The 24,178-nt window shown below is 34.5% G+C and overlaps 1 protein-coding gene across 5 annotated transcripts in view; it reads left to right on the top strand.

Annotated features, from left to right (window-relative positions):
* LOC106669663 (talin-1) overlaps positions 1-24,178 on the top strand; it is a 51,484-nt gene that overhangs the window by 12,917 nt on the left and 14,389 nt on the right. For 3 of the 5 annotated variants that reach the window (XM_014399293.2, XM_024224650.1, XM_024224651.1), the window contains 24 exons: positions 12,528-12,681; positions 12,797-12,894; positions 12,963-13,092; positions 13,157-13,321; positions 13,383-13,653; positions 13,718-13,886; positions 14,038-14,295; positions 14,699-14,775; positions 14,859-14,950; positions 16,881-16,969; positions 19,858-20,001; positions 20,083-20,191; positions 20,262-20,464; positions 20,531-20,797; positions 20,862-21,055; positions 21,119-21,284; positions 21,351-21,581; positions 21,639-21,866; positions 21,935-22,195; positions 22,265-22,588; positions 22,660-22,953; positions 23,033-23,172; positions 23,462-23,652; positions 23,715-23,974. In XM_014399293.2, the coding sequence (XP_014254779.1) occupies positions 12,546-12,681; positions 12,797-12,894; positions 12,963-13,092; positions 13,157-13,321; positions 13,383-13,653; positions 13,718-13,886; positions 14,038-14,295; positions 14,699-14,775; positions 14,859-14,950; positions 16,881-16,969; positions 19,858-20,001; positions 20,083-20,191; positions 20,262-20,464; positions 20,531-20,797; positions 20,862-21,055; positions 21,119-21,284; positions 21,351-21,581; positions 21,639-21,866; positions 21,935-22,195; positions 22,265-22,588; positions 22,660-22,953; positions 23,033-23,172; positions 23,462-23,652; positions 23,715-23,974 (4,497 nt within the window). In that variant the 5' untranslated portion in view covers positions 12,528-12,545. Of the gene's footprint in view, positions 1-9,173; positions 9,269-12,145; positions 12,167-12,527; positions 12,682-12,796; positions 12,895-12,962; positions 13,093-13,156; positions 13,322-13,382; positions 13,654-13,717; positions 13,887-14,037; positions 14,296-14,698; positions 14,776-14,858; positions 14,951-16,880; positions 16,970-19,857; positions 20,002-20,082; positions 20,192-20,261; positions 20,465-20,530; positions 20,798-20,861; positions 21,056-21,118; positions 21,285-21,350; positions 21,582-21,638; positions 21,867-21,934; positions 22,196-22,264; positions 22,589-22,659; positions 22,954-23,032; positions 23,173-23,461; positions 23,653-23,714; positions 23,975-24,178 lie in introns of those variants that run through there. The other 2 variants (XM_014399292.2, XM_024224648.1) reach the window with 2 other exon arrangements.

Genomic DNA, 24,178 nt, shown 5'->3' with positions numbered 1-24,178 from the left:
TGGAAGGTTTAACGACACCCCGAAGGCCACAGTTGGCGTTGTACTAATTACTCCAGTGACACTGTGACAAACCTGCCTTTGTGTCACTTAATAGCCTGATCGCCTTTGCCTGCAGCTTGGTCCACCACACCGCCGACCCACCTGTAAATTTTTTAAACCTAGCTTCGAACAACATTCAATTACACGATAAATTAAAAATTGTTGAGTTCTTAAGGAAAACTTCAATATTTCTAGAACGAATAGATGAAAAATGACTTTTGAACCGTACTTAGTTTTACAATAAAATAGGCAATCTAAAAATAAGGCCATGACTTTTATAAAAAAAAAATCACACCGTATACTGATAATTACATAATTTGGGAAAAAAATCAAATTATTCCTTAGCTCCCTGTAACGAATTCCTTCTGTGAAATCTGTACTTTCAACCTGGCACGATGTCAGAGAATTTCAAGTTGGTACCAAATTCACAACTTTCATCGTAAAGATGTTATTTTATTAAATCGGTTTCAGTGTTAGGCATAAAACATACTTTTTTTTATAGAGATTGAAGCACGATCAAGCTGGAGTTTGAGTGAGGGGGTTGCTTCACTTTTCCACCCCTGACCTGTGGCTAATATATAACGTTGTTATAGTTAGTTCGTTGGTTTTCATCCTGTATATTAGAAAATGGTACGCAACCAGGGCGCTGGAAAATTCATACGAACGAAATTGAATTCCTCGAGTGGTAATATCACGTCACGATAGCCAAGAAATCTTTTTGTCCTCCTGTCGATCCTAAAATTTTCATTGCCTTTCTCATCTTTATAAAAAAAATGTTTCCTTTCCCCCATAGAAAATCGTTTTGAAAGAGGTTTAGAAAGAACGGGTCCGATTTCATAATAAATTACATTACAAATTCTTAATAAATTATATTACAAATTCTTAATAAAAATATTTATTGTTTAATTATTGGTCTCGCTAGAGTTAGGGCAAAGATTTTTTTTTCAGAAATGAAGCTATACGTACAATACTTCAAAATAGTGTCATACTTGGTTTATTTTTGTCTTTTCTAACCATCCTGGTTGGGTTTGTCAGATATGCACATGTTGAAACGCATGGACCGACCGCTGAAGATTGCTATGATTTCTGACATTAAAACTGCGAAGATAAACCAGGATGATCGGAAATTTTCATCAACTTGCAGACTTCTACAAAAAAACACAATTCATTATAAATCGTGTCTATTGAGATGCACGTAGAAGAAAAAAAACAGTCGGTACTGTATTGATGAAAACTTCTTATCTCCAGAGACATTCGTGATAAGATTACCGTAGAATTCGGAATATTTTTACATACAAGACTTAAAACGATAGCCGAAACGAACTTGTTTCGCACATAAAATCGTCTAGTTTAAAAGAGGAAATTATTTGTGAGATATTTCAACGTATGGAGTCGGGTGGACGGGCTATTTGCAACCAGACCAAATAGAGATGCGGGAGAAAGTTTGACCCGAGGAACTTGGATGTATTAAACAATCGTTTCAATGTTATTGTAGGAGAATCAAATGGTCAGCCCAAAAGGGACATCGAAAGTCTCGGGAATTTATCATTTCACACTATCGGAGAACAAGTTGAATTAAAATAAATGAATATAAAATTGCGTTTGCTCTGGGTCTGATAAAAGGATCGGTATTTTTATACGTCTGTTCAATTTAAAGTTGAGAAAAATAAAACATTCTATGTTTTTTAAATGTTTGATAGTTCAGGTAATTTTTCATTCCTTCCCCACTGGAATATATTCTAGATGATACGAATTTATTATAATGGGCACGAAACTATAAGAAAAACGGGTGATAAAAATTAATGATAATAAAAAAACTTGATAAAAATATTTAAATTGATGCCTTTTACCGATTTCAGTAATATTCTAATATATATTAATATTAAACGCGAGATTTTGGATAAGGAGTATGAGATGAGATTCCAACCCACGTTCTTCGGAACTGTTTCCAAGTTCTGAAGACCGTGGGTTCGAATCCCATGCAAGACATTGACTTCTTTTAATCTCAAATCTCGTGTTTAAAATTGAAATAATTAAAGAAGCAAGACATCTTGATGGCTCGAATAACTTGTAAGCACATATCCTATGTTTTGAAGTTCAATCAACTTTTAAAAATATTTCAAACCTTTTAAAAACAACAAATATTATTTAATGTCATTGTCTTGATGGTTAAACAAAGAAATGTAGTGAGAAAAACATGGTTCAAATAAGTTTTAAAAAGAGTTGAAAACAATCTAATAGCAAATGTACTCAACAGTATCCGTAGTGTTTTGATGAAATGATTTAAAAGCATGATAATTGATAAGTTTTAAAGTCTTGGTAATTCGTAAATTTGTAATAAAAAATATAAACTGTTTACAAACTATTGGGTTGTCCGGAAAATAATGCAGGATTTTGGTATTAAACAAAAAAAAAGAAACTAGTTACTTTAAAGCAATGTTCTTTAATCAAAATAATNATACAAATGAGTAATCCTGTAAACGTAAACAGAATATTTTATATAGATTTTTTTTAATGAAAACTTAAAATCCTGCATTATTTTCCGGACAACCCAATAGCAATATACTCACGGGGTCTTAATATTAACAATAGAAATTATGGTGCTAATAAATTTTAAACAATATCTGAGACATGTTTGAAAAGCATATAACTTACGTATCCGGTGAGCTGGATCGGCAGAGATGGAGGCTCCCCGAGGATCTTTCTCGTAGAAGAAGGATCATCCCCACCCGATTAAGGTTAGGCCAGGCGAGGTTGACACACGGACATTTACTTCTGGGCTAAAGCCATCCGGCATGCAGAGAAAAGTTGTTCGATGTGTCCCATCTGATTGAGGGGTGCACTTCCTAATCTTCGTATAGAGAGCGTGTAGGATTGCCAGCCGATAAGAGAATCGTGCTTAGGAGCACGGCAACGAGTATCTGGGTCCACTGTTCCGATTGTTGGAGGAAACAGGGTTGTTTTGTATATAGTACTGATAGTTTTGTGTCTCTAGTATGTGTTGAAAGCGAATGTATTTATTAGCGTGAAGATATGGTGTGACCTTCAATTAGTTTAGTTATACAATAGGTGTAAAGGAGGAATATTGACTCTATCACCAATTGAGTGAATGGTATGTGGAAAAAATATATTTAAGAATGAGAGAGTGTGAATGGGTTTGGTTCTAGGAACTGTATGCGTTCGGCACCCCCGGAGCCCAACCTCCATGGCTGGGAGACTGAGGTCTGACCCCAGACAGCCAACACCCAGGGTGGATAATTTTCGAGGCCAGCCGATAATTTATGGTAAATTACAAAAGCTGGAATTGTCGGTGCGAGAAGTGATAGGCTCGACTTTGCACATGCCTTTATGTACATAAGATCATGTATATTTGAGGATTTGAGCTTGTAAAATTCAAATCCAAATCATAAGATAATTGTTCAGATTCCTGAGAAAATATAGCATTTGTTCTGTGTGAAACAATTATTTTGTCACGCCTAGTATGTATTTCTAGGTTCTATTTTACTAGTTAGATTTTTACTAGAGTGAACATTTCCAAAATAGAACAACAACAGTATTTATGATCCGGATTATATGTTACTATGTTGAAGTTTTACATCCCTGATAAGTTTTGTCGCCGTCTGAAGCTCACATTGTTCGGAGGCAAACAACGGCTTTTTCTTAAGGCAGAACAATAAAACTTAGTTGTTCTATTATAGGAAGTCTCGGTTCGTTGGGAAACAAACAAGTTAGCTTTTTCTCGTGGGGTGGAATGAAATCTATCTGTACTATTTACGGGCTTATTATAATGTTTGTTACTTTCTTTTGTTCACTGTTCATAAAAATTGGCAAGACAAAAGATATAATGTTTGCAATTTCAAGTAATGGGTTAATTTAATTGTTTTTCAATTATTTTTTATTCTTTTTGTTTTAAAATCCCTTGGTTTGGTAAGAGACATTGAATACACACAAGCGCGAATTGTATGTAAATAGCTGAAGAAAAGATTATTTTTAATACATGGATAGGTGGTGGACCAAGACTTTGCAATTGGAATGAATGGAGAAGTATATCGTGGAACTTAAAAAATTTGGTGAGGATTAATTTATTTACAAATGGTATTTTGAGGTCGTTTTGGAGGGTGGTTTTTTAAAATTTTTTAAATTTTTCTAAAGTTTTTTTTGTCATTTCAGCCCCGAGCAGAAGTAAAATACTGCAACACACACTAAATACACCGTCACACCAATTTAATTCACACCTATATACACTGATCGCACTCATTCTGTTTGGTAGATGGAGTACGGGATATTCCTCCATCTACCTGTTCACTATAATAAACTAATCTAAATTGGGGTCGATGGGGTACTTGTATAAAATTGCCCCTCCCCATTCACACCAATAAATACATTCACTCATACAATCCCCAAAAATACAAAACACTTAATTTAACTTCTATATTCTTCCCTTAAAAAGCGGAACAGGGGATCATGAAACTCGCTGCTGTGTCCGAGAACCACTTTTAAATCTGGCCGCTCTATACGGATCCAAGGCACGACACGCTTCGATTACACACATCGAGCAGCCTTTCTCTGCATAAGGAACACTTGCGGGAGGATTGGCTCACTAGCTAGTGCCCTTGTGTCAACCGCGTAAGACCTACTCTTAATCTGGCATAAAATTTCTTCTTTACGGCTCAGATCCTCGGGGGACCGTCTGATGAGTTTGTAGTGGAAGAATTTTTGATTAGAATTCGTTGGATATTGGTAGGATTAGCTGTGCCCATACATAGTTCATATGTCCAAATCTCTTTGAGTTATGTTTTGTAGTGTCAGATTTGTTTTTGTTTTTTGTCAATATGTTAGATATGCGTCCAAGTAGTGTAAAGAAAAATCTGTTCAGTTCCTGTTTATTATTTGTATGTGCCGGTTCCAACTTAAGCGTAAAACTAATGATGTAGATTTAATGTTGCCTAATCAACATCTAGCAAATCACCTTTTCGAAGAATAAAGTCTTTCTAAAAAAAATATAATTTGATTTGTTTATTGAATGTGGTAAAATTTGTATTTTATTAATTTACATACCCCGCGAGTGAAGACGGACCAACTAAGTGGCAGTCGCAGACCAACACTATCGTCACCTTTAATTTTCTTTCTTCTCACCAGAAGATTCTAGATGGGGATCAGGGTTGTGGTGTTTGACAATTGCTGGTCGATAACTATACCCTTAACTCACAAGAAGAATCAATCTGTGATGATGATCGTTGATCACTCTCCATACTTTTTTTATATAATTTTTATGATTTCCACGAAAGTACATTTTCCCAGGACCCAGTGAAAAAAGTCCGAATAAAATACTGGGAAGCCAACCCATGACCGCGTACATGGCGAATCATACAGTCGCACTAACTTGCTTGATCCATACATATAATTGTCAATAATTAACATTAAAACTTGATTCTCATTTTACTTTTATTTATGAATATTACAACCCCCCCCCAAATGTTGCATTTAATTAATTTTGCAGTGACGAGAGCAGATGCCTAAGGGGTGAATATGATGATCCATCCCAAGTGTCCCAATTTTTGCTGTGTCACCAACGAAATCGAAACTGTCTTTGTCATAAATGATTATCATGCATTTCCTCGATTATGGTATCTGATGGAATTTTACAATTTAAAAACGAATTTATGCAAAATAAACTGAAACTTATGATCTCCACAGTTTCTTTACAGTTGACGTATTTAATCTTGTATGATGACTCTTCGAAATGACAGTACAGTCTATGATGATAAGGTCTAAGATAATTTTCATGTGTTACGACTTAAGTTTTCTATCACATTTTTGTTGTATTTTGGAAAAATCTATAAACGTTAAAAACTGTCTCTGGCGGGCCACCGTTTGCATCATCGTTAGCATTTTCCCTTTTATCAAAAACATCATTAAGCAGCGAAAATAGACTTTATTCTGTTACGTTTTGCCAAAGTTGTTTAGAATACATAATTGAAACTCTTTAAAGAAACAAGATAAAGAAAATCTTTCAGGTCATCGTTTTTATCGTACCGAAAGTTTATTTGTCATATTATTTATTTTGTTTAAGCAATTTTACATTGAATTGGACAGATGTAATTTTTGGTCAATATTCGTAGAAATATCTATTCGAGCTCAACGATTTTTGCCGAGTGACCAACCTTTTGTCGATGCCTGCAGGATCTTTCGTTATCTTTCCTGTCAGATAATTTCTAATATTTTGATTATTATTACAGCTTTTTAATAAGTCAGTTTTACTGAGTTCATTGCCTGACAGAGAACGATTTCCGACCTAGCACTCCGAATAGCAAATCCTAGTTCAAGTGCATCTGTGTTTGCCTAGTCACGAACGAAGTTAGTTTTTTTAAATCGTTCATTCCTAAGCACTCTGCTTTTTATAAAACAAAGTTTGGTAATAGTACTTTGATGATGGCAGAAGACTAAGAAGTGGGAATTTATGGTCTCCAAGCACTACAGCCTTCTGACTTATTGTGCTTTCTACGCATATGCTAGGCCCAAGCTAAATTAGGAAGAACATTTTCAAAGTTAGCTTCGACGAAGTTGTGGCATATCCCTTAAATTGGACAGTTGTAGCAGTCTGTCGTAGCAAATGTTTGGCCTTCTATCAGATTCCATCGAAAGTAGTCTTTGCAATTGAACACTGACTTGGCTGTGGAGTATTTTAGGTGGGTTAGGTGGATTTCCAAGTGAACAAAGTAATCTGGAGTGTTCTAAGCAAGGTCAGAAGAGCCTTAAATGACTTTTGGATTTGTTGGCGTATTTGGAGGTGGTAATAATGGCTCATTAAAGGGTAAGTCCACGATGATGGTGATGATGGATAGTAGGAAGTGGAGGGGTTGTTTCCAAATTGCTGCAGCCTTTTGGTACTTGCCTAGTTCCTTAGTTCAGTGCAGTCGTCGACTAGATCCTTCAATTAACAAGTACTAGGCCATTGACTGTCCTTGCTAAAATTCCTTTCTTTTGGTTTTCTTTGTATCCAGGTTATGTCTCCATTGAGCGGTTACTTCGAAGATGATATGGGTGGCTATTTCTTATTCGTCATTGTATAACCTACAAATGGGATCACCATTGAATAAGCCCATGTTGTGTAGATGCTTTTTCAAGTGCTAGTGGCCAGTAACTGTAGCAGCGAGTTTATAATGATACCTTGAGTACCACATCCTAATTCATGTGCAACAATTTTGCCCCGTCGATAACGAACTTGTGCATTTTTGCTATCTTTCGTAATATGCTATGCATTATTATTGAAATTGATACCCTAAGGCTAATTTGCCATAAAGAAACTCATAATCTAATACAGTTTTTTTGTGTAGTTGATATTTTCTGTATAGTCATCACTATCTTTCCAATTGTTCTGCATAATAATAATAATTATTATTATTGAAGTTTATGCGGGTGTTGGTATGCGAGTCGGTGAACTCATGCTGAACCGGCATTGGGTCACTTATTAGGTCCGTCTTTCAACTCTCAAACGATTCGGCACTGTGCCATCTTCAGTGACGAACAGTTCCTTCCGTTTGAGCAATGTAAAAAACCCATTAATGAAGACGTACCCAATAAGTGACTCAATGCCGGTCCAGTGTTGAAGTTTACGTCGTAGCCTACTTTATCTACATCAAAAATATGTCTTTCACTGACAGTGAATAATAAAAATAGTATTTGTCTCATTTCGAGCTCAGCATTTTTACCATATCATCAACGAAGATATATTTTCACATTATCATTATCTTTCCATTTATTGTTTATTATTTATTATTGAAATTGATACCTAACCGAAGTTCATTCTAAAAACTCGTACCTTTCACACTTTCCTGCCAATATTTTGATCTGTTAAACACGTTCGGGTTCTAGCCACAAACCAGTGGAAATGGCGAGAAGCCGAAATAGACAAAACAATCTCGCCATACCAGAATGATCGGTTATGACTAAGCTGGTTATGAGAAAGCAGATTCATGAGGTACGAGGGCAGGCCTTAACAATATCACCTACCATAAAACTATGCTAATAATAATTTAAAAAAATGAGCACTGGTGAGACGTATCTAGCATGAACAAATACCAATCAATGCTGATGCCTTTTTTTGAAATTTTTAAAAAGACACGACTTATCAAATAACATACAGACAGGCCATGGAAGATGGCGAGAAACCGAAGCACCTCTTACAGACCAAAAAAAGCTAGGATAGGCTGACCAAAGTGATCAGAAACGACCATACTACAGGTACATGACCGTGCTGGCACCAAAAGAGTTTCACACAATTATTAATTAGTCGAGCTCACTGAGAGTTCTTAGCTCTCCAGAGAAAAATCTTCCATCTCAGTCTCACCGATCTCGTCTTAGACGATCAATATTCTTTCAATTGTGCCTGGTATAAAAATTTTAAAAAAATGTATTGCGAATAATATAGTACATAAAAAACACATTTATTGACGATTAGAGTTCAGCAGCTTGGGGAAGCGACTTAGGTATTACTAATTGCTTGTACCCACTCACTATTCGGACATGTCCTGTGTCATATGACGACTTTACTACCGCAGTGCTTGGCATGGCTTTAACTTAATTTTTTTCGTTTTGTCTGTTTCGGATTAACAATGATATTTCAATATGTAATTATTTACTAGCTGTTGGATTGATTGGAGTCGGTTTAAAGTACTGGGCGATAGGCGGCACTGATGGTGGCGCATGCCCTTTACCCTTGCTAAGTGCATTCAATTTTATTTTCTCTCAGCTTCTTTTATATATTTTCTTTTCGGGCTTATTTTCAATAAGTTGACTGTATTTGGATAAATATCCTTAAGGAAATATAAAGTTATTTATTAGATGTATTTGATTGAAAATTAACGTCCACTGAGAGAATAGATGCACGTCTACAGTCGGCGTTGATCGTTTGATCGATCGTGACTCTTCATGAGACTTTACATATTATTTTATGTTGGAACGATATAAACGCTTTGGAAAATAAGTGGTCACGAGGTTTCAATGAGTCGGCTTTAACAGGCTAAAAGGGATGAGGGGTTGAAGAACTGAGGGTGGCCGGAGGGTGAAGCATTCGCCCTTCTTCGCCCCCACCCTTGTGTCAAACCAACCCCTATGCCACCCCACCAGTGTTCGCTGGGGGCGGCATATCTGTGGTCCTTAGTTCAACCATGTCAGCCTCTTACAAAACCCAAGGTTTTCATCATCAGAGAAAATGCATCATGACCTAGTAAGCCGTTGAACTTATTCTGTACAACATAGATTTGGTTTTATAGCTGTCCGCCCATGCCCGTATAGAATTGTACTTGGGCATTTTAACTTTATTTATTTTATATTTTTCCCCATCGTTCCAGGGTACAAGCGTTTGCCCGGAAAAGTAGATTTGTTTCATTTTCTTTTTCTTCCTTTGTTACGGTTTACAGGTACCCCAATATTTTTTATTTCATACTATCCAAATTTCATATATAAAATTTTAAATTATAAATAAAATTTTCAATTTCCTTCATAAATATGGCAAAACCGTATTTCAATCTTACTTAATTTTTTTTTTAAATGAATACAATCAGTGTTTAAAAATGAGCCATAATCATGGCAAGCCCGATATGTCTTTTGGGCCAAAATAACATGCATATTTAACAAGTTTAAAAATACAACAAGAGTTTTCTCGGCTCGTAGTTAACAAAAGGTGGAAACAAATCAATATGATCATGTCAAATTGGCCAAGTTCCAAACTTGCTTTTGTCCGTTGTCTGTACCTTGTTATGTATACTGTATTGAATGTATGTAGGCCTCATCTTTCGGGATGGTAATATACCAAGGAGCACTTGCTCTATTAATTCATAATATTATAAAGTTTAAAATTGTTATAATAAGATCTGACATTCCATGAGGTTTGTACAGTTCATGAAGTTTCATTTATGTTCTAGGGGTGTTGGTATTTTTCTTACTTTATTAGATAATGATACATAATTATGCTTCTTGTATGTAACTGGTAAACCGAAACAGCCCGACAGTAGGGAATATGTTTGTGTTCTACCATCCAGGCTTATTCCATTATGAAAGAATTTTCAAAATGGAATCAGAACTTTCGGTGATTTCTACTTCCTTGTGCTGCGAGGTGCATGAGCTAAAGAGCATGTTTTGGCATCGTGCGCAGGCAAGCCGTGCTTTTTTGGACGGACTTCGACAATCTGCACAATTCTGCGCATGTACTCCTGGAAACGAAATCCGTCCACCTCTTTCTTCATTGCAACTCATGCCTTCGCCGGGTGTCCTGTGAAGTCGGGCCCTGCGAGATCCGATGCGCTTAACCACCCTCCCCCCGCCGGCATTCAAACTTACTTCGAACCGTCTCTCGATAAGACAATGTCGACAATACTTTGTCTTAGGTGCAATTCATCCGAATGCTGTAGGCATTTCAACGTCGGACCTTTGATGGCTCAACGGTCCTTAAGACGTGTAAGTAATTACTAAGACGACTCAGGACCTTTTTCCCTTACGAAGTCCACATAGAAAAATTTATTTTTAAAAAATTGAACAAATCTCGTTAGTACGTTCCAATAAGGTCGAACTTGCAACTTAAATTTTTCTCAAACGACTTTAGGTCTTCAGGTTCTTCATCCTTTGAAGGTACATAATAATCGGACAAACTGAATTTTTTGAATTTTTTTCTTCGTAATATGATATATCGGCTGGCGGATTTGTTATCCTATCAAGCTCTTGTAATCCGATAATAAGTAATTAGACGGGGCCGTTATTTAATTTATAGCAATGTATATCGGGTGTCGGGGTAAGTGCCAATATAAATAACTACTCCCTTATAAATGGTGATGAACAGTGACGTTTTCTTTGTAATTCCTGAATCTCCAGCGTTGGTCAACATTATGAAGACAATTTTTAAAATTTGTTTAAAAGACTAAATATCTTTCACATTTATACAAAATATGTTTGGATTATGACGAAATGAAGCTACTTAATATTCATAAATTCATCCAGAAGTCGTTAATGACAAATTGTCAGTCACTCACTCACTCTCACTCACTCTCTCTCTCTCTCTCTCTCTCTCTCACTCTCACTCTCTCTCCTCTCTCTCTCTCACTCTCTCTTTCTTTATCTCTCTCACTCTCATTCTTTATCTCTCTCTCACTCTTTCTTTATCCCGTTCGCACTCTCTTTATCTCTCGCACTTTCTCTCTCACTCTCTTTCTTTCTCTCTCTCTCTCCCTCCTTCCTCTCCTCTCCTCTCTCTCTCTCTCTCTCTTTCTCTCTCTCTCTCTCACTCACTCTCTCTCACTCACTCACTCACTCACTCACTCACTCACTCACTCTCTCTCTCTTTCTCTCTCTCTCTCTCTCTCTCTCTCTCTCTCTCTCTCTCTTTCCTTCCTTCCTTCCTTCCATCTCCTCTCTATCTTTATCTATCTATCTCTATATATCTAGTTAATCTAATTCTTCTCACTCATTCTTTTTTTTTCACCCTACTCTCTTTTATTCTCTCTCTCATATTTTCACTCTCTGTCTTTCTTCCTCTTACTCCCTCTCTTTTTTACTCTCCCTTTAACTTCCTATCTTGCCACTACCAATTTATCGCAAACACCCCCACACCAAACACATACACTTACATTTTTAGTGCTTAGAAATAGTTCCAATGTAACATTCTTTAACATAGAGCAAACCTCAAAATCGGTCTTCAGTGTTGCATATGACTAATATTTACAAAGATTTATTTGACATGGACTGACATATTTGGAACAAAGTCAACCATGGTCCTGATTGTAAATTATCCTTGGAGGAAAAAAAAACAACATATTGTACATTTATCAAGCAAGTTAGATTTGTACATTGTGTTTCTGTCCTAATCCATCTTTATTAGATTACATTTGTCAATGAAGCAGTTGTTTCACTGAATTCAACAGAGTGAGGTGATGGCGTCATGTCCTGTATGCAAAGAGACTTGTTTTATCTGTTTACTTCCTCATTGTTGCTAACATGTTGAAACATTTTCAGTTTTATTTTCCTCTCGGTTGTTTCTTTTAGAAATCTCATTGTACTAGTCAAATTATAATCATACAGCATAAATTTGGTTGGAGGAACATTTTTCCCTAATGTTAAGCTGTTGTTTTTAATCGTAAGAGTTCCAAACTTTTGATTTGAATTTAAAGTTTTCTACTTCTGACTTTCAATTCTTCTACACCCTGTATTGCCCTGTTTCATTGTTGTTATAAACTATTTTTAATAATGATTCTTCAGTTAATGTTTCTTTTTAGCACTTTTCTCCCTTAGTAAATACTTCTGAATATACTTATCTTACCTACAGTATAATTATAAGAGAACCGAGCTAAATAGTACTTAATTGTTTCACCTCACTCGCTACTTTTTTTTTTAAATTTAATTAAAATGGCATTTGTTATGAATCTGTTTATTTAGTTTTCTTTGTCTTTAATTTCCCTTGAAAATTCTTTGATTAATTTTGATTTTTGTTCTTCCAGCGAAGGACTGTATCAGAAATGGCGCTTCTACAATTACGAATATCCATTGTGGATAAAAATGTTACGAAAACGATGGGATTTGACATTTCGACGACCGTGTATGATGCCTGTCGAATGATCCGTGAGAAAGTCGATGAGGCCAATATGGGCGAACGTAAGTTTATATATATTAAGGACGTGACAATTTTTAAAGTAATGTATTCTTGGCATTTGAATGAATGTTTTGTTCAAAAAGCAACTATTTAATTATAAGACCTTTTCAATTTCAGCGAAAGATTATGGTCTCTTCCTAGCAGATGAGGATATAAAAAAAGGGTTTTGGCTTGAGCCTGGAAGGGATTTCGGGTACTACATGTTAAAAAAAGATGTAAATAAAGAAATATTACTGAAGTAATTTAATATTTGGTGTATACATTATTAATAACGTTTTAACAGGAACTCTTGGAATATAAGAGAAAGTTTAGAACACTGAAGGTAAGGATGTTGGATGGGACAGTAAAAACCATGCTTGTGGATGACAGCCAACCTGTATCAAAACTCATGGTTGTAATATGCACCAAACTAGGCAAGTTTTGAATTTTCTTTGATTAATTAACTTTAGATTGCTAATAATTAATGGTGGTTTTTAGGTATAACAAATTATGATGAATACAGCTTAGTATTTGAAACACCAGAAGATGAACTTGAGAATAAACCAAATTATGGGACGTTGACATTGAAAAGGAAAAAGGAAGAAAAAGAAAGAGATGCAAAAATGGACCAACTGAGGAAGAAAATTAAAACTGATGATGAAGGTTGTTTAATATTTAATTAATTTCAATTTCAATTAAGAAATCAAAAACTCTCGCTTTGTAGTGAACTGGGTCGACAATAGCCTGACATTAAGACAGCAAGGTATAGGCGAAGGTCAAACGGTTTTGTTAAGGAGGAAATTCTTTTTCTCTGATCAAAACATCGATTCTCGCGATCCCGTGCAGCTGAACCTTCTTTACGTTCAAGCAAGAGATGCTATCATCAATTCTACTCATCCGGTCACTCAACAGTTAGCTTGTGAATTTGCAGGGATACAGTGTCACATTCAGTTCGGAAGCTATAATGAATCAAAACATAAGCCTCCATTCCTTGAGTAAGCATATTTAAAATTTGTATAAAATCATTTGTACATGATCAATTTTATTTTTTTCCCCCAGTCTGAAAGAATTTTTGCCACAGTCATACATTAAAGTGAAAGGCATTGAAAAGAAAATCTTCCAAGAACATGCCAAACATATCGGATCATCAGAACTAGATGCTAAAGTTCTTTATACAAAGAATGCTAGGTCATTACCAACCTATGGGGTTACATTTTTTCTTGTAAAGGTAAGTCTGCAGAGCAAAATCTATTGTAAATGTGCATTAAAACAAAATATTACAGGAATTAAGGTATAATAAAACAATTTAATAAAAATTAAGATCAACATATTTTGATTTTTTCGTAAATGACTTTTTTTAATTTTTATTTTCTTTTTAGGAAAAGATGAAAGGAAAAAACAAATTGGTCCCACGTCTCCTTGGTGTTACAAAGGATTCTGTCCTCCGATTGGATGAATACACAAAAGAAATTATGAAAACATATCCGTTGACTACGGTTCGTAGGTGGTGTGCCTCTCCGAACACGTTCACACTCGACTTTGGGGATTATTCTGATAACTATTACTCAGTACAGACAACTGAGGGGGAGCAAATCGTCCAGTTGATCTCAGGATATATAGATATCATTTTGAAAAAGGTAAGTCAGCCTATTTGTAACTGCTGACAATTTGAAAAAACTATTTAAAACCATAATGACATAAAAAGATTAATTGTTTGGGGGCATCGGTGGCTGCAACGATTTAGGCGTATCACTGTAAGGTGAAGGTCCCGGGATCAAATCCAGTGGCCCTGCATTTAAACCCGACATACTTACAAATGATTTTTTTCCCCTCCAAAAAATACCGGTACTCCAAGTGTTCATATAATCAGATAGTTGAAATACCCTTAAAAAAGGATCTCTTTTTTAAGAATAATAATTGAAGTTACTTATTCTCAGAATTTCTCATCAATTATTTTTAAGAAGTATTAATTATTTTTTATTATTATTGTTTTTTTACTGAGAGTTTGCAACAGAACTATTAATTGTTATTATTTTATAGAAACAAGCTAAAGATCATTTTGGAATAGAAGGCGATGAGGGATCTACTATGGTCGAAGACAGTGTTTCTCCATTAAAGTAAGTTTTGTTATTAAAATAATCACTTTATAGTTTTGAATAAAGTTTATATATTTATGCTAATAAATTTTAACGCCTCACAGGGCTACAATCCTTCAACAGCACGAGACGAGCCGTGTTTCAAAAGTCAACACGGAATCCGTCGCAAAACCGGCAATAATGCGAGCGGCAGATGGTGAGTAACTGTCAATTTCATATTGCGTGCTAAAGTAGAGGAGGATGGATATAACTTATGTTTGCATTATAGCAGAACATTTTTTTATATGGAAGAATGGTTTCTTTATTTGTAAATAGTCTTTATGCAAGTGAATTGGGGGTTTGATATTTGAAAATCAACTTCTATGCACTATTATCATTTTTTTTTCTTTTAATTTATGAGATGTTCTTGGATTAGAATGTTTCTTTTGTAAAAATTTAGTGACTTGAGAATTTATCACAGTACTTTTTTTTTACTTTTTTAAATTGCTTTCTTATCTCTTCTTTAAATTTTTATGATATTTGTTATTTTCTTTTGTTTTATTGTTTGCATTTTGTTTGACTTATGAATATTTTAATTTTATGGTTAAAAAAATATATTTAAAATCAGCAGCGATGAAAAGTGTATTATTGGAATCCTAACATATATCAATCAGGATTGACTTAATGAAAGCAGATTATAGTATCACTTTTTTTGTAAGAATTTTGATGGGGTTATCCATTATGAGTTTGCTGCTGATGGACATTGTGTCATTTTTGAGCTCTGGTTCAACTGCAACTCATGTATGAGGGTTTTTTTTAAATTATAAAATCCTTTCCTTCACTGCATCCTAAAAAGATCTATTGTGGAACCCCTATAAATTATAGCCTTGGAAAGTGCACTTTTTCCTTTAAGATTAAGCACTTTCCTTTGTGGCCTTTTTTGGCTAGTTGGCCAGCTTGTTTATTTCCTTCTATGCCTTCATGTCCGGGAACCCACTTTAAGGTAATCTTGTTTTGCTTTCCCAGAATCATTACGAAGTTTATGCATTTAGTGCCTTTATGGCTGCCTGGCTGTCTTAGAATATCTGCACCTTACACATTTTTCTTTACTAACTCCTGAACCCAGAGTTGTATTGCATGAACTTCAGCTTGAAATTTTTTTTAGTTAGTCCATGGGGCTTCCCTAGGTTTGGCCCTTTTATCCCTGTACCTACTCCCTGTTCTATCTTTGATCTATATGTATACAATATTAGGGACCCGTCCTGAAACCTAGGACCTTGCTGGTGTCCTTAAAATTGCAATAAACCAAATGAACTGAACTAATGATACGATAAAAAATAATTTTCAATGTTAAATTGATATGTGTGTGCTTTAGTAGATTGTTTTGATTTGATCATTGACCATATTGTCTTGAATTTCTGTTTTTAGCTGTAGATCTTTGCCTCATTAAAAAATCGCTAAACGAAAAGGTTGAACAACTTTTTAAATAAAAAGATTTCCTAAGGAAAATCGACACATCACATGTGATTCTCCCAATTTTCCTTTTATATAAGGAAGGGTTAAGAATGGAAAATTAAATAGATCAACTTACAAACTTTCAGTACTACCTTGAAGATAGTTGATGGTACCAATACATTGATAGTAAATTTGTTGTTCTGTTTTGGACTGCGGACAGATTAGAAATTATGCAACAGTTATCAACACTGACCCATAATGAACCACTCCTTTCAAGAAAAATTAAGCTTTCGATTTAGGTTTAAGTTTATTAAATGAATAAGAACATTAATTAAATAAAAATGTTATGATATGGCATATTAGTACATATATTAAAGTCTGATTAATTTAGGACTTTTACTGGCTCTAATTTTGTGTATTTACTAAAGTGAATACAAAAGATCTACTTGCATATAAATATAAATTGGAAGATTTTATTTTTCAATGTTAATATAATTTTTGTTGTTTGACCTGGGGTTTTAGTGCAGTAAGAGATAAGAAAGCATTATGGCATATTCATTAGAACTTTCTTCTTTTTTTTAAATCTTGTTTTATTATATTATGCATTACTTTAGACCACATTTATTTTCATCACTTTTTTGACAATGCATGTACACACTTTTTTATTTTTTTATTTCCTCTCAACCACACAGGTGCTAAACCTTATGGGATAGGTCATGTTGGTGGGGCTCAATATACAACTGTGGGCGGTCAGGTCAACTACGGCCACAGGGCTCCTCCGGTAAGAAAATTTCATCTTTAATAAGTTATGCAATTTTAACAAGAAGAAGTCCATAATGCCATATGACGACGAAGGTCACGCCAAATAACTAAACTATCACATCTTGTAACAAACATCATGCATAATACAAAATAACATGTCGCCAACAGTGGATTCATTTTTCCTCTCGTCCTGAGAAGTTTGTGCTATTATTCCTTTAAAGCCTTGCCCTCTCAGTTCATAGATAATAGAAATTTAGAAAAAATTATTGGATTTAGTGTATGTCCATATATGTTTTGTGTAAAATAGTTGTGATACAGGATAATAATTATATATTTTGCACCTGCTATTTATTGGACAACATAATTACATGTAGAAATATGCTATGTACATAGCTTTCAACTTTGTACAGAAGACGCAAATGTACAGAGGAAAAAATCTTAACCAAATTTTTTTCATAGGTCTTAGCAGTGTTCTAAAAAATAAAATTATTCTACAAGAACATGACCTAGGCGTTAGATTGTCTGATACTCATAATGCCACGCTTGCAGTTGTAGGTTCAAATTCTGGCATTGCCCATTAAAGTTTTTATTTAAGTTAAGAAAAAAGTATTGTAAAGTATTTTGCCTTTAAGCCCTCCAGTATAACAGGAATTGTTATTTTGTACATTTTCTATTCTACAAGATTAGAAATCAGTGACAGTATTTTAAAGGCAATATTAATTTTTCCATAGGAAATAATTGCACAAACTTTAGGATAAGTAAAAAAAAAAGAGCTAAAAGGTTTGTTCATACCATTTTGTAATATATTACTGAATCATTTGAGAGATTGTATTTAATTTTGTATACGGTTTCTATCTTATTTTACTAAGATAGCCGTAATACTACAAGAACAAATTCTAATAAAAACATTTCTGTAGTTGTGTAGAGGGAGTATTCGCAAATGTTTTTATTAAATTGTGTCATTGCAACTTTTTTCACCTATGAAAGTATTATTTTTTCCTTCATCTTTAAAGTAACTGTGTAAGTACCAATGATAATCTTGTTTTAACTTCTGGGTTTTTATTTTTCTATAAAGGTAAACTGTCTTTTAAACTCTAAAAACAATTTTTCTTTTGCGAAATTTCATTTCAAAGTGAATGTAAATGTTATTCTAGCAGCAATAAATTTGTTATTATTATTTTTTTTTTTTTTAAACTAAAGTTCATTTCATATAATTTTAAATAGATCCAATATAACCACAATTTTATTCTTCATCAATCACCACATTTTACCTACCTTGCATTAGCATTGCACTTTTCAATTTTTTGAATTTTTACTGCTCTGCTTCCTTGGATTATACTATAGATGAGTTTTTATGTGTTTTAATTTGAATTGGAATTTCAATTTACCAAATTGAATGATCATAGAACATGAACTTTCAATATCCTTTTTCATTACTTATAAAAACGACAGTTACAAAATTTTCCTCACTTTGATCATTCCTGATAGCCCTGATCTTCCTAGACTGTATGTTTCATTTCACTATTACAAGCAAAATTAGTATTTATTTTTTGGATCAGTGTTCAGAATTGTATGAATGAGTGAAGAAATAATCCGGGTTTAATTTAAAAATATCCATCCGACTGAAAAATATAGCAAATATTACCAGACTGATAAATATATTTGAGCCACCAAAGATTTTATTATATTAGAATTTGTTCATTTTAAAATTAAATACAATTCTTAGATAATGAACACAAGTTACTTTGTATTCTAGACTTGTTTTAGGTATGGACATTTGCATTACTAATTACTTTGTATTCTTACATGCTTCTCACAAGATGAAGACAATTATTATTGGATAAGAGTATGTACACATGTTTAATCTTGTGCCTTGTAATTGCATGATGGGTGTTTATGTTATATTGTTCAATTTGTCGGAAATCGAATAAGATTGTGATAAAATTAAAAGCCGATTGCTGTGGCCAGCAACACGAAAAGCAACTTGTCTGTTAGACTTTAAAGAAATGTTTGCTCTTTAATTTTTTTTTTTACTATAGAAAAGTGTGCTCTCTTGGATAGTAAAAAAATGTATTATGCCTGCTTTTTCTTAGCCTCGCATTTTTTTCTTTGTTTTTACACTGTATTGTGTTAAATGTGCTGTTTAATTGTTAAATATGAGACAGCTAAATTTTACACCCTACAAATTTTTACAGACTGACTGACACTGAAAGCCTAATGTTTAATTTAACAAAAAATCTTATTATAGCACCAAATTTCATTCTTAATCCATAATCACAATTCAATTTTTATTTTTCATGTTTCTCTGATCTTAAGATAATGATGTTATTTCATTTTCCTTAAACCTATAAGCATGATCCAAGGAGGCAAATTTTCCTTGCGCATTAAAAACCGTTTATCATTGCAGTGTTGCGTTTTAATGATATAAGCAAATGTACAAAAAAAAAGTCTGCCTTTTATACAATTTGCTATGGCAGTTTTCTTTATTATATCTGATTTTTAAATTTATTAATTTTTTAACTCCACAGCATTACAGAATTAAGAAAGTATGAGTTTATTCAATTATAAAATTGGATGCATGTTGAAGATATGAAGCAGAACACATAGAACACGGACGGTTTCATTTGAATTACAATTCTGTACTTTTTCAGTGAATTTTAAGCTTTTTGAAACAGCGATCAAGTTTTACAAACCCAGACATTAAATTCTAACTCATGGATACTTTGACTTAGTCTTTTGTGTACACGTTTATTAATTGGTTTTTGCCTCATATCAACTCATTTTGATATTTTACACAACTTGCAATTTTGATTTATTTAAGACTGTAGTACTGACACATTTTGAACAATTTCTGTTAGCTGTGTTACCCTTTTCTTATCTTGAAGTTAACCACCTACATTTTGGCAGGTGCAACAACAACAAATCACAAATGTTTTGTCTGAACCACAACGTGCTTTACTCAGTACAATTACTTTGGGACAACAAGTCATTACCACTGTGGAACGGGAACTGCTCACACGAACAGAACTTCCTGAACTTGGAAATGATGCAGTTAGTATCTGTGTGATTTATTGTTGACATAACATACAAACTTTTATAAAGTTTATAAAAATACATAATAATTACATTTAGGCTTCCTTGAAATGGAAAGAAACTACTGTGGATACAAACAAACAGAATGTCAGCTCTCAAATTGCTGCTATGAATGCAGCTACAGCCCAAGTTGTCACACTAACTTCAGGTTTCCCAATAGTTTCATTTTTATATTTATATTTTTAAGATGGTTGTTTTAAACATAAATGCTGTGTTAGGTTCAGCAGATGAAGTTGACCATACTGCAGTAGGTGCTGCAATCACAACAATTACAACTGGATTGCCAGAAGTATCTAGGGGAGTGAGAATGATAGCTGCGCTTGTTGACGACGCCAGTGGTGATAAACTTCTTGATGCAACCCGAAAACTCTGCTTTGCATTTACAGATTTGCTCAAGGCAGCCGAGCCTTCAACTAAAGAGGTTTATTTCACAACAATAAAACTACTGAAACCCTTGAACAATTAAAAATGTATCTTAATTTTTCAGCCCCGTCAGAGTTTGCTTAACGCTGCGTCTAAAGTCGGTGAAGCGTCTCACAAGGTTCTCAATGAGATTCATGAAGAAGATGAGACCATTCGAGATGCTCAGGATACTTTATTAGGACTTGGAAAAGCTGTTGCAAACAAAGCAGCTGCTTTGGTACTCCGCGGTAAAAGTGTCGCTTCGACTTTAGACCAACCAGATCAAAACAGAGCGATCGGAGTTGCTACTCAGTGTGCTCTAACAACGTCGCAACTTGTTGCTTGTGCTAAGGTTAGCAAATCCTTAATGTTTGTTAATTTTTTCTTTATGGCTTATTTTTTATATTTGTTCTAAGGTGGTAGCACCGACCATCCAGAGTCCACCGTGTCAGCAGCAGTTGGAGGCTGCCGTGAAAGAGGTTGCAAACGCCGTCGAATCTTTGGTAACTGTATGCAATGAATCGTGCACTGATCAGATTTTACTCAGCCAACTTGGTGAAGCTGCTTCAGATGTTACAACCACACTCAACCATCTTTTGAACCACATAAAGTATTTGATTTCACTTTACCATATTATTATAATAAAGTAATTGTACAATGTTTATTTCATCAGACAAGTAAGCGGTAATAAAGAAAGGGAAACTGTAGAAAGTACATCCGTTGAGAGAATTTTAATTACTTCTGAAAGAGTTCTCGAAGCGAGTGGAGATCCAGGCGAGATGGTGAAACAAGCTAGACTCTTGGGACAAGCCACAGCACAGTTGGTTCAAAGCATTAAAGTATGTTTCATCTACGCCTCATTAAAACAAAATTATTATCATGTATATGTTTTTTTTTTATTAAAGGAAGAAGCTGAGAATCAAGAAAGTGGAAGTTTACATCGTAGGCTTCTTGCTGCAGCAAAACTTTTAGCAGAAGCTACTGCTCGCATGGTTGAAGCTGCAAGAGCATGTGCATCCAATCCCCACGATATTAATAATCAGATGCATCTGAAACGAACTGTAGAAGACCTCAGAGCAGCTACAACGACCGTTGCGACCCCAACTATTAGAAAACGACTTATTTCCAGTCTAGAGGTATTTTCGAACAATACAATGTAATTTTCAATTTTATTTACCATGTTTGATGTGAAGGTCGCAGCAAAACAAGCAGCAAGTGCTGCAAATCAATGCATCTCTTCAAGCCGAGGAGCAGAAAAATACAACACTAACAGACAGTCACAGAATCAACTGGAACATGATTGTGTCAATGTATCTAACCACATTCCTGGGTTAATTCAAGGAGTTAAAATTTCAGCGAAAAATCCTGACAATCCATCAGCACAGCTTAATCTTATAACAGTCAGCCAGCAATTTTTACAGGTATTTTTTTATTCTTTCATCATTAAATCATTCAAAATTCAGTGTTATTTTTATTTTTGTATGTGTAGCCCGCAAATAAACTGGTAACATCAGCAAGATCCATCCTTCCGACCGTCACTGACCCTTCAACTTCATTACAACTCAGTAATACGAGTAAAAATCTTGGTGCTGCTGTGGCTGAGTTAAGAGCGTGTGCATTGAGAGCCAATGATGCTTGCGGTTCTGCACTTGAAATTCAAGCGGCGCAAGATTCAATTAAGAAAATCCAGTATGTTGTTCAGGAATTGATGTCGTCGCCAAACAAACAACGTCTTCTTCCCGGTGAAACGGTAATATTCATTCTTTACTCCACACTATTATTTAATTATTATGTATAAATATGAATTTTTTTCATGCAGCCTGAATCGGCTTGTCGAGATTTGAACAACACAAGTAAAGCGGTTGCACGAAGTGTATCAAACCTGGTGAAAGCAGCAACCCAAGGCGAAGAAAATTACACAGCAAATACAACTACAGAAACAGTCCACGCACTTTCCGACCTTGTGAATTCCGTTCGAGCGGTCAGCGCTACAATGCCATCTTCAAACGTCCAACAACAACTCTTCGAGCATACTGAAGAAGTTGTTTTGTGCTCATATCTTGTAGTTCAAGAAGCTCAAAAAACATTGCAAGAGCCTAAAAATGCAGATAATTTACAACTTGCGGCCAAAAGAGTTACAAACGTAGGCAATTTTTAATTAAAACTTGAATCGCTCAATTTTTATTTAATCGCTTACTATTTTTTAAACGCCAGGCTTTGGGAGAGTGCATCAACTGTCTTCCTGGTCACAAAGATGTGGACCAAGCCATATCTAACATCGAATCAAGGCAAATGCAAATCGAAAGAGGAGAATTCCCAAGGACAAACAAATCATTTTCTGAACTTCAACAACAAATTGATGTCAAAGCTGAGAAAGTCAATGTCGCTAGTAGCAACGTAGTTTCAGCAGTTTGTTCTCCTGTAAAATTAGCAACATCTGCTCATGAGTTGGATTCGGCAGTATCAGAGTTAACACATGTAGGATTGGAAATGGCTGGTCAAACAAAAGTAAAATAAATAACTCTTCTGTTATACTTATTCAGTTCCTAAAAATGTTTATTTATCTGTTTATTTGTTTAATTATTAGGAAGTAGATGTAAAACACAACCTTGTCGTTTCACTGAAAAATATCACTATAGTGTCTTCCAAGCTTTTAATGACTGCCAAAACAGTCTCAGCAGATCCAAATTCACCAAATGCACACAACCGCCTCACTTCTGCTGCTAGGTGGTTTGATTTTTTTATTTTTTTAGAATATTTTAATAAATAAAGCATGAAATAAGAAATAATCACTTCTATTTAAAAATAAATAAAACAATTTACTTGTTAATTTTCAAGTCCTTTATAATGATTTAATAAGGTTTTATTTCATTACAAAACTGTTTTAATTTTTTTTTCCAATTTTGCTAAGCTTATTGTTTATATTTTGTTTTTAATTTTTTCTATGCATGATCATTTGAACTTAATTTCTTTGCTATAATCTTTTATGAAAAATAATGTGTTAATTATATTTTAGAGGTGTTACGGAGTGCATTAACAGATTGGTGGATGTTTGCACTTCAGCCACTCCAGGACAAAAGGATTGCGACAATACGATAAGAAGTATAGAAAGTATGCGTCCTCTGCTCGATCAGATCGTCCACCCTGTTAACAATCAAAGCTATTTTGAATCGTTAGATATGGTTACGGAAAGCAGCAAAGCTCTTGGTAAGTTTTCAACATCAGTCAGAAATATATTCTTGTTGTTGACTTGTTCGTTTGTAATTCAGGAAATGCGATGACTGGAACTGCAAACCATGCGAGGGACTCGCAATACACTCATTTCGGAGAGTCGGTGAAAGATGTCGGAAACTCTGTCTGCAATCTTGTCGAAGCCGCTGCTCAAGCAGCGTATTTAATCGCCGTCTCTCAGCCAGGAAGCAAGGCTGGAACTATTGGACTTGTAGATCAGGCCTTGTTTTCTAGAGCTTTGACGGATATCAGCGCTGCTTGTGCCACACTTTGCAATAACAAATCAGGAAGAAATGAGGTTTGTGTTAAATTATAATTAGATTTATTTTACATTAACATATTTTTAAACAAAAATTTAGCATTTCATGTAATTTTATGAATAAAATCAGTTTGATTATCAAGTTTAAAAAAAATTGTATTATAATATTTGAGTGGAGAATGCTGTTTGAACTTGTGTATTTGGAGGATGGATAATATCATTGTAAAATTAATGGTTGTCCTA

Source organism: Cimex lectularius, unplaced genomic scaffold, assembly GCF_000648675.2.
Source record: "Cimex lectularius strain Harlan isolate CLEC.00 unplaced genomic scaffold, Clec_2.1 scaffold8, whole genome shotgun sequence".
Lineage (NCBI taxonomy): Eukaryota > Metazoa > Arthropoda > Insecta > Hemiptera > Cimicidae > Cimex > Cimex lectularius.
Note: the sequence above shows the minus strand (reverse complement) of the source record. Positions and strands in the feature narration are given on the sequence as shown.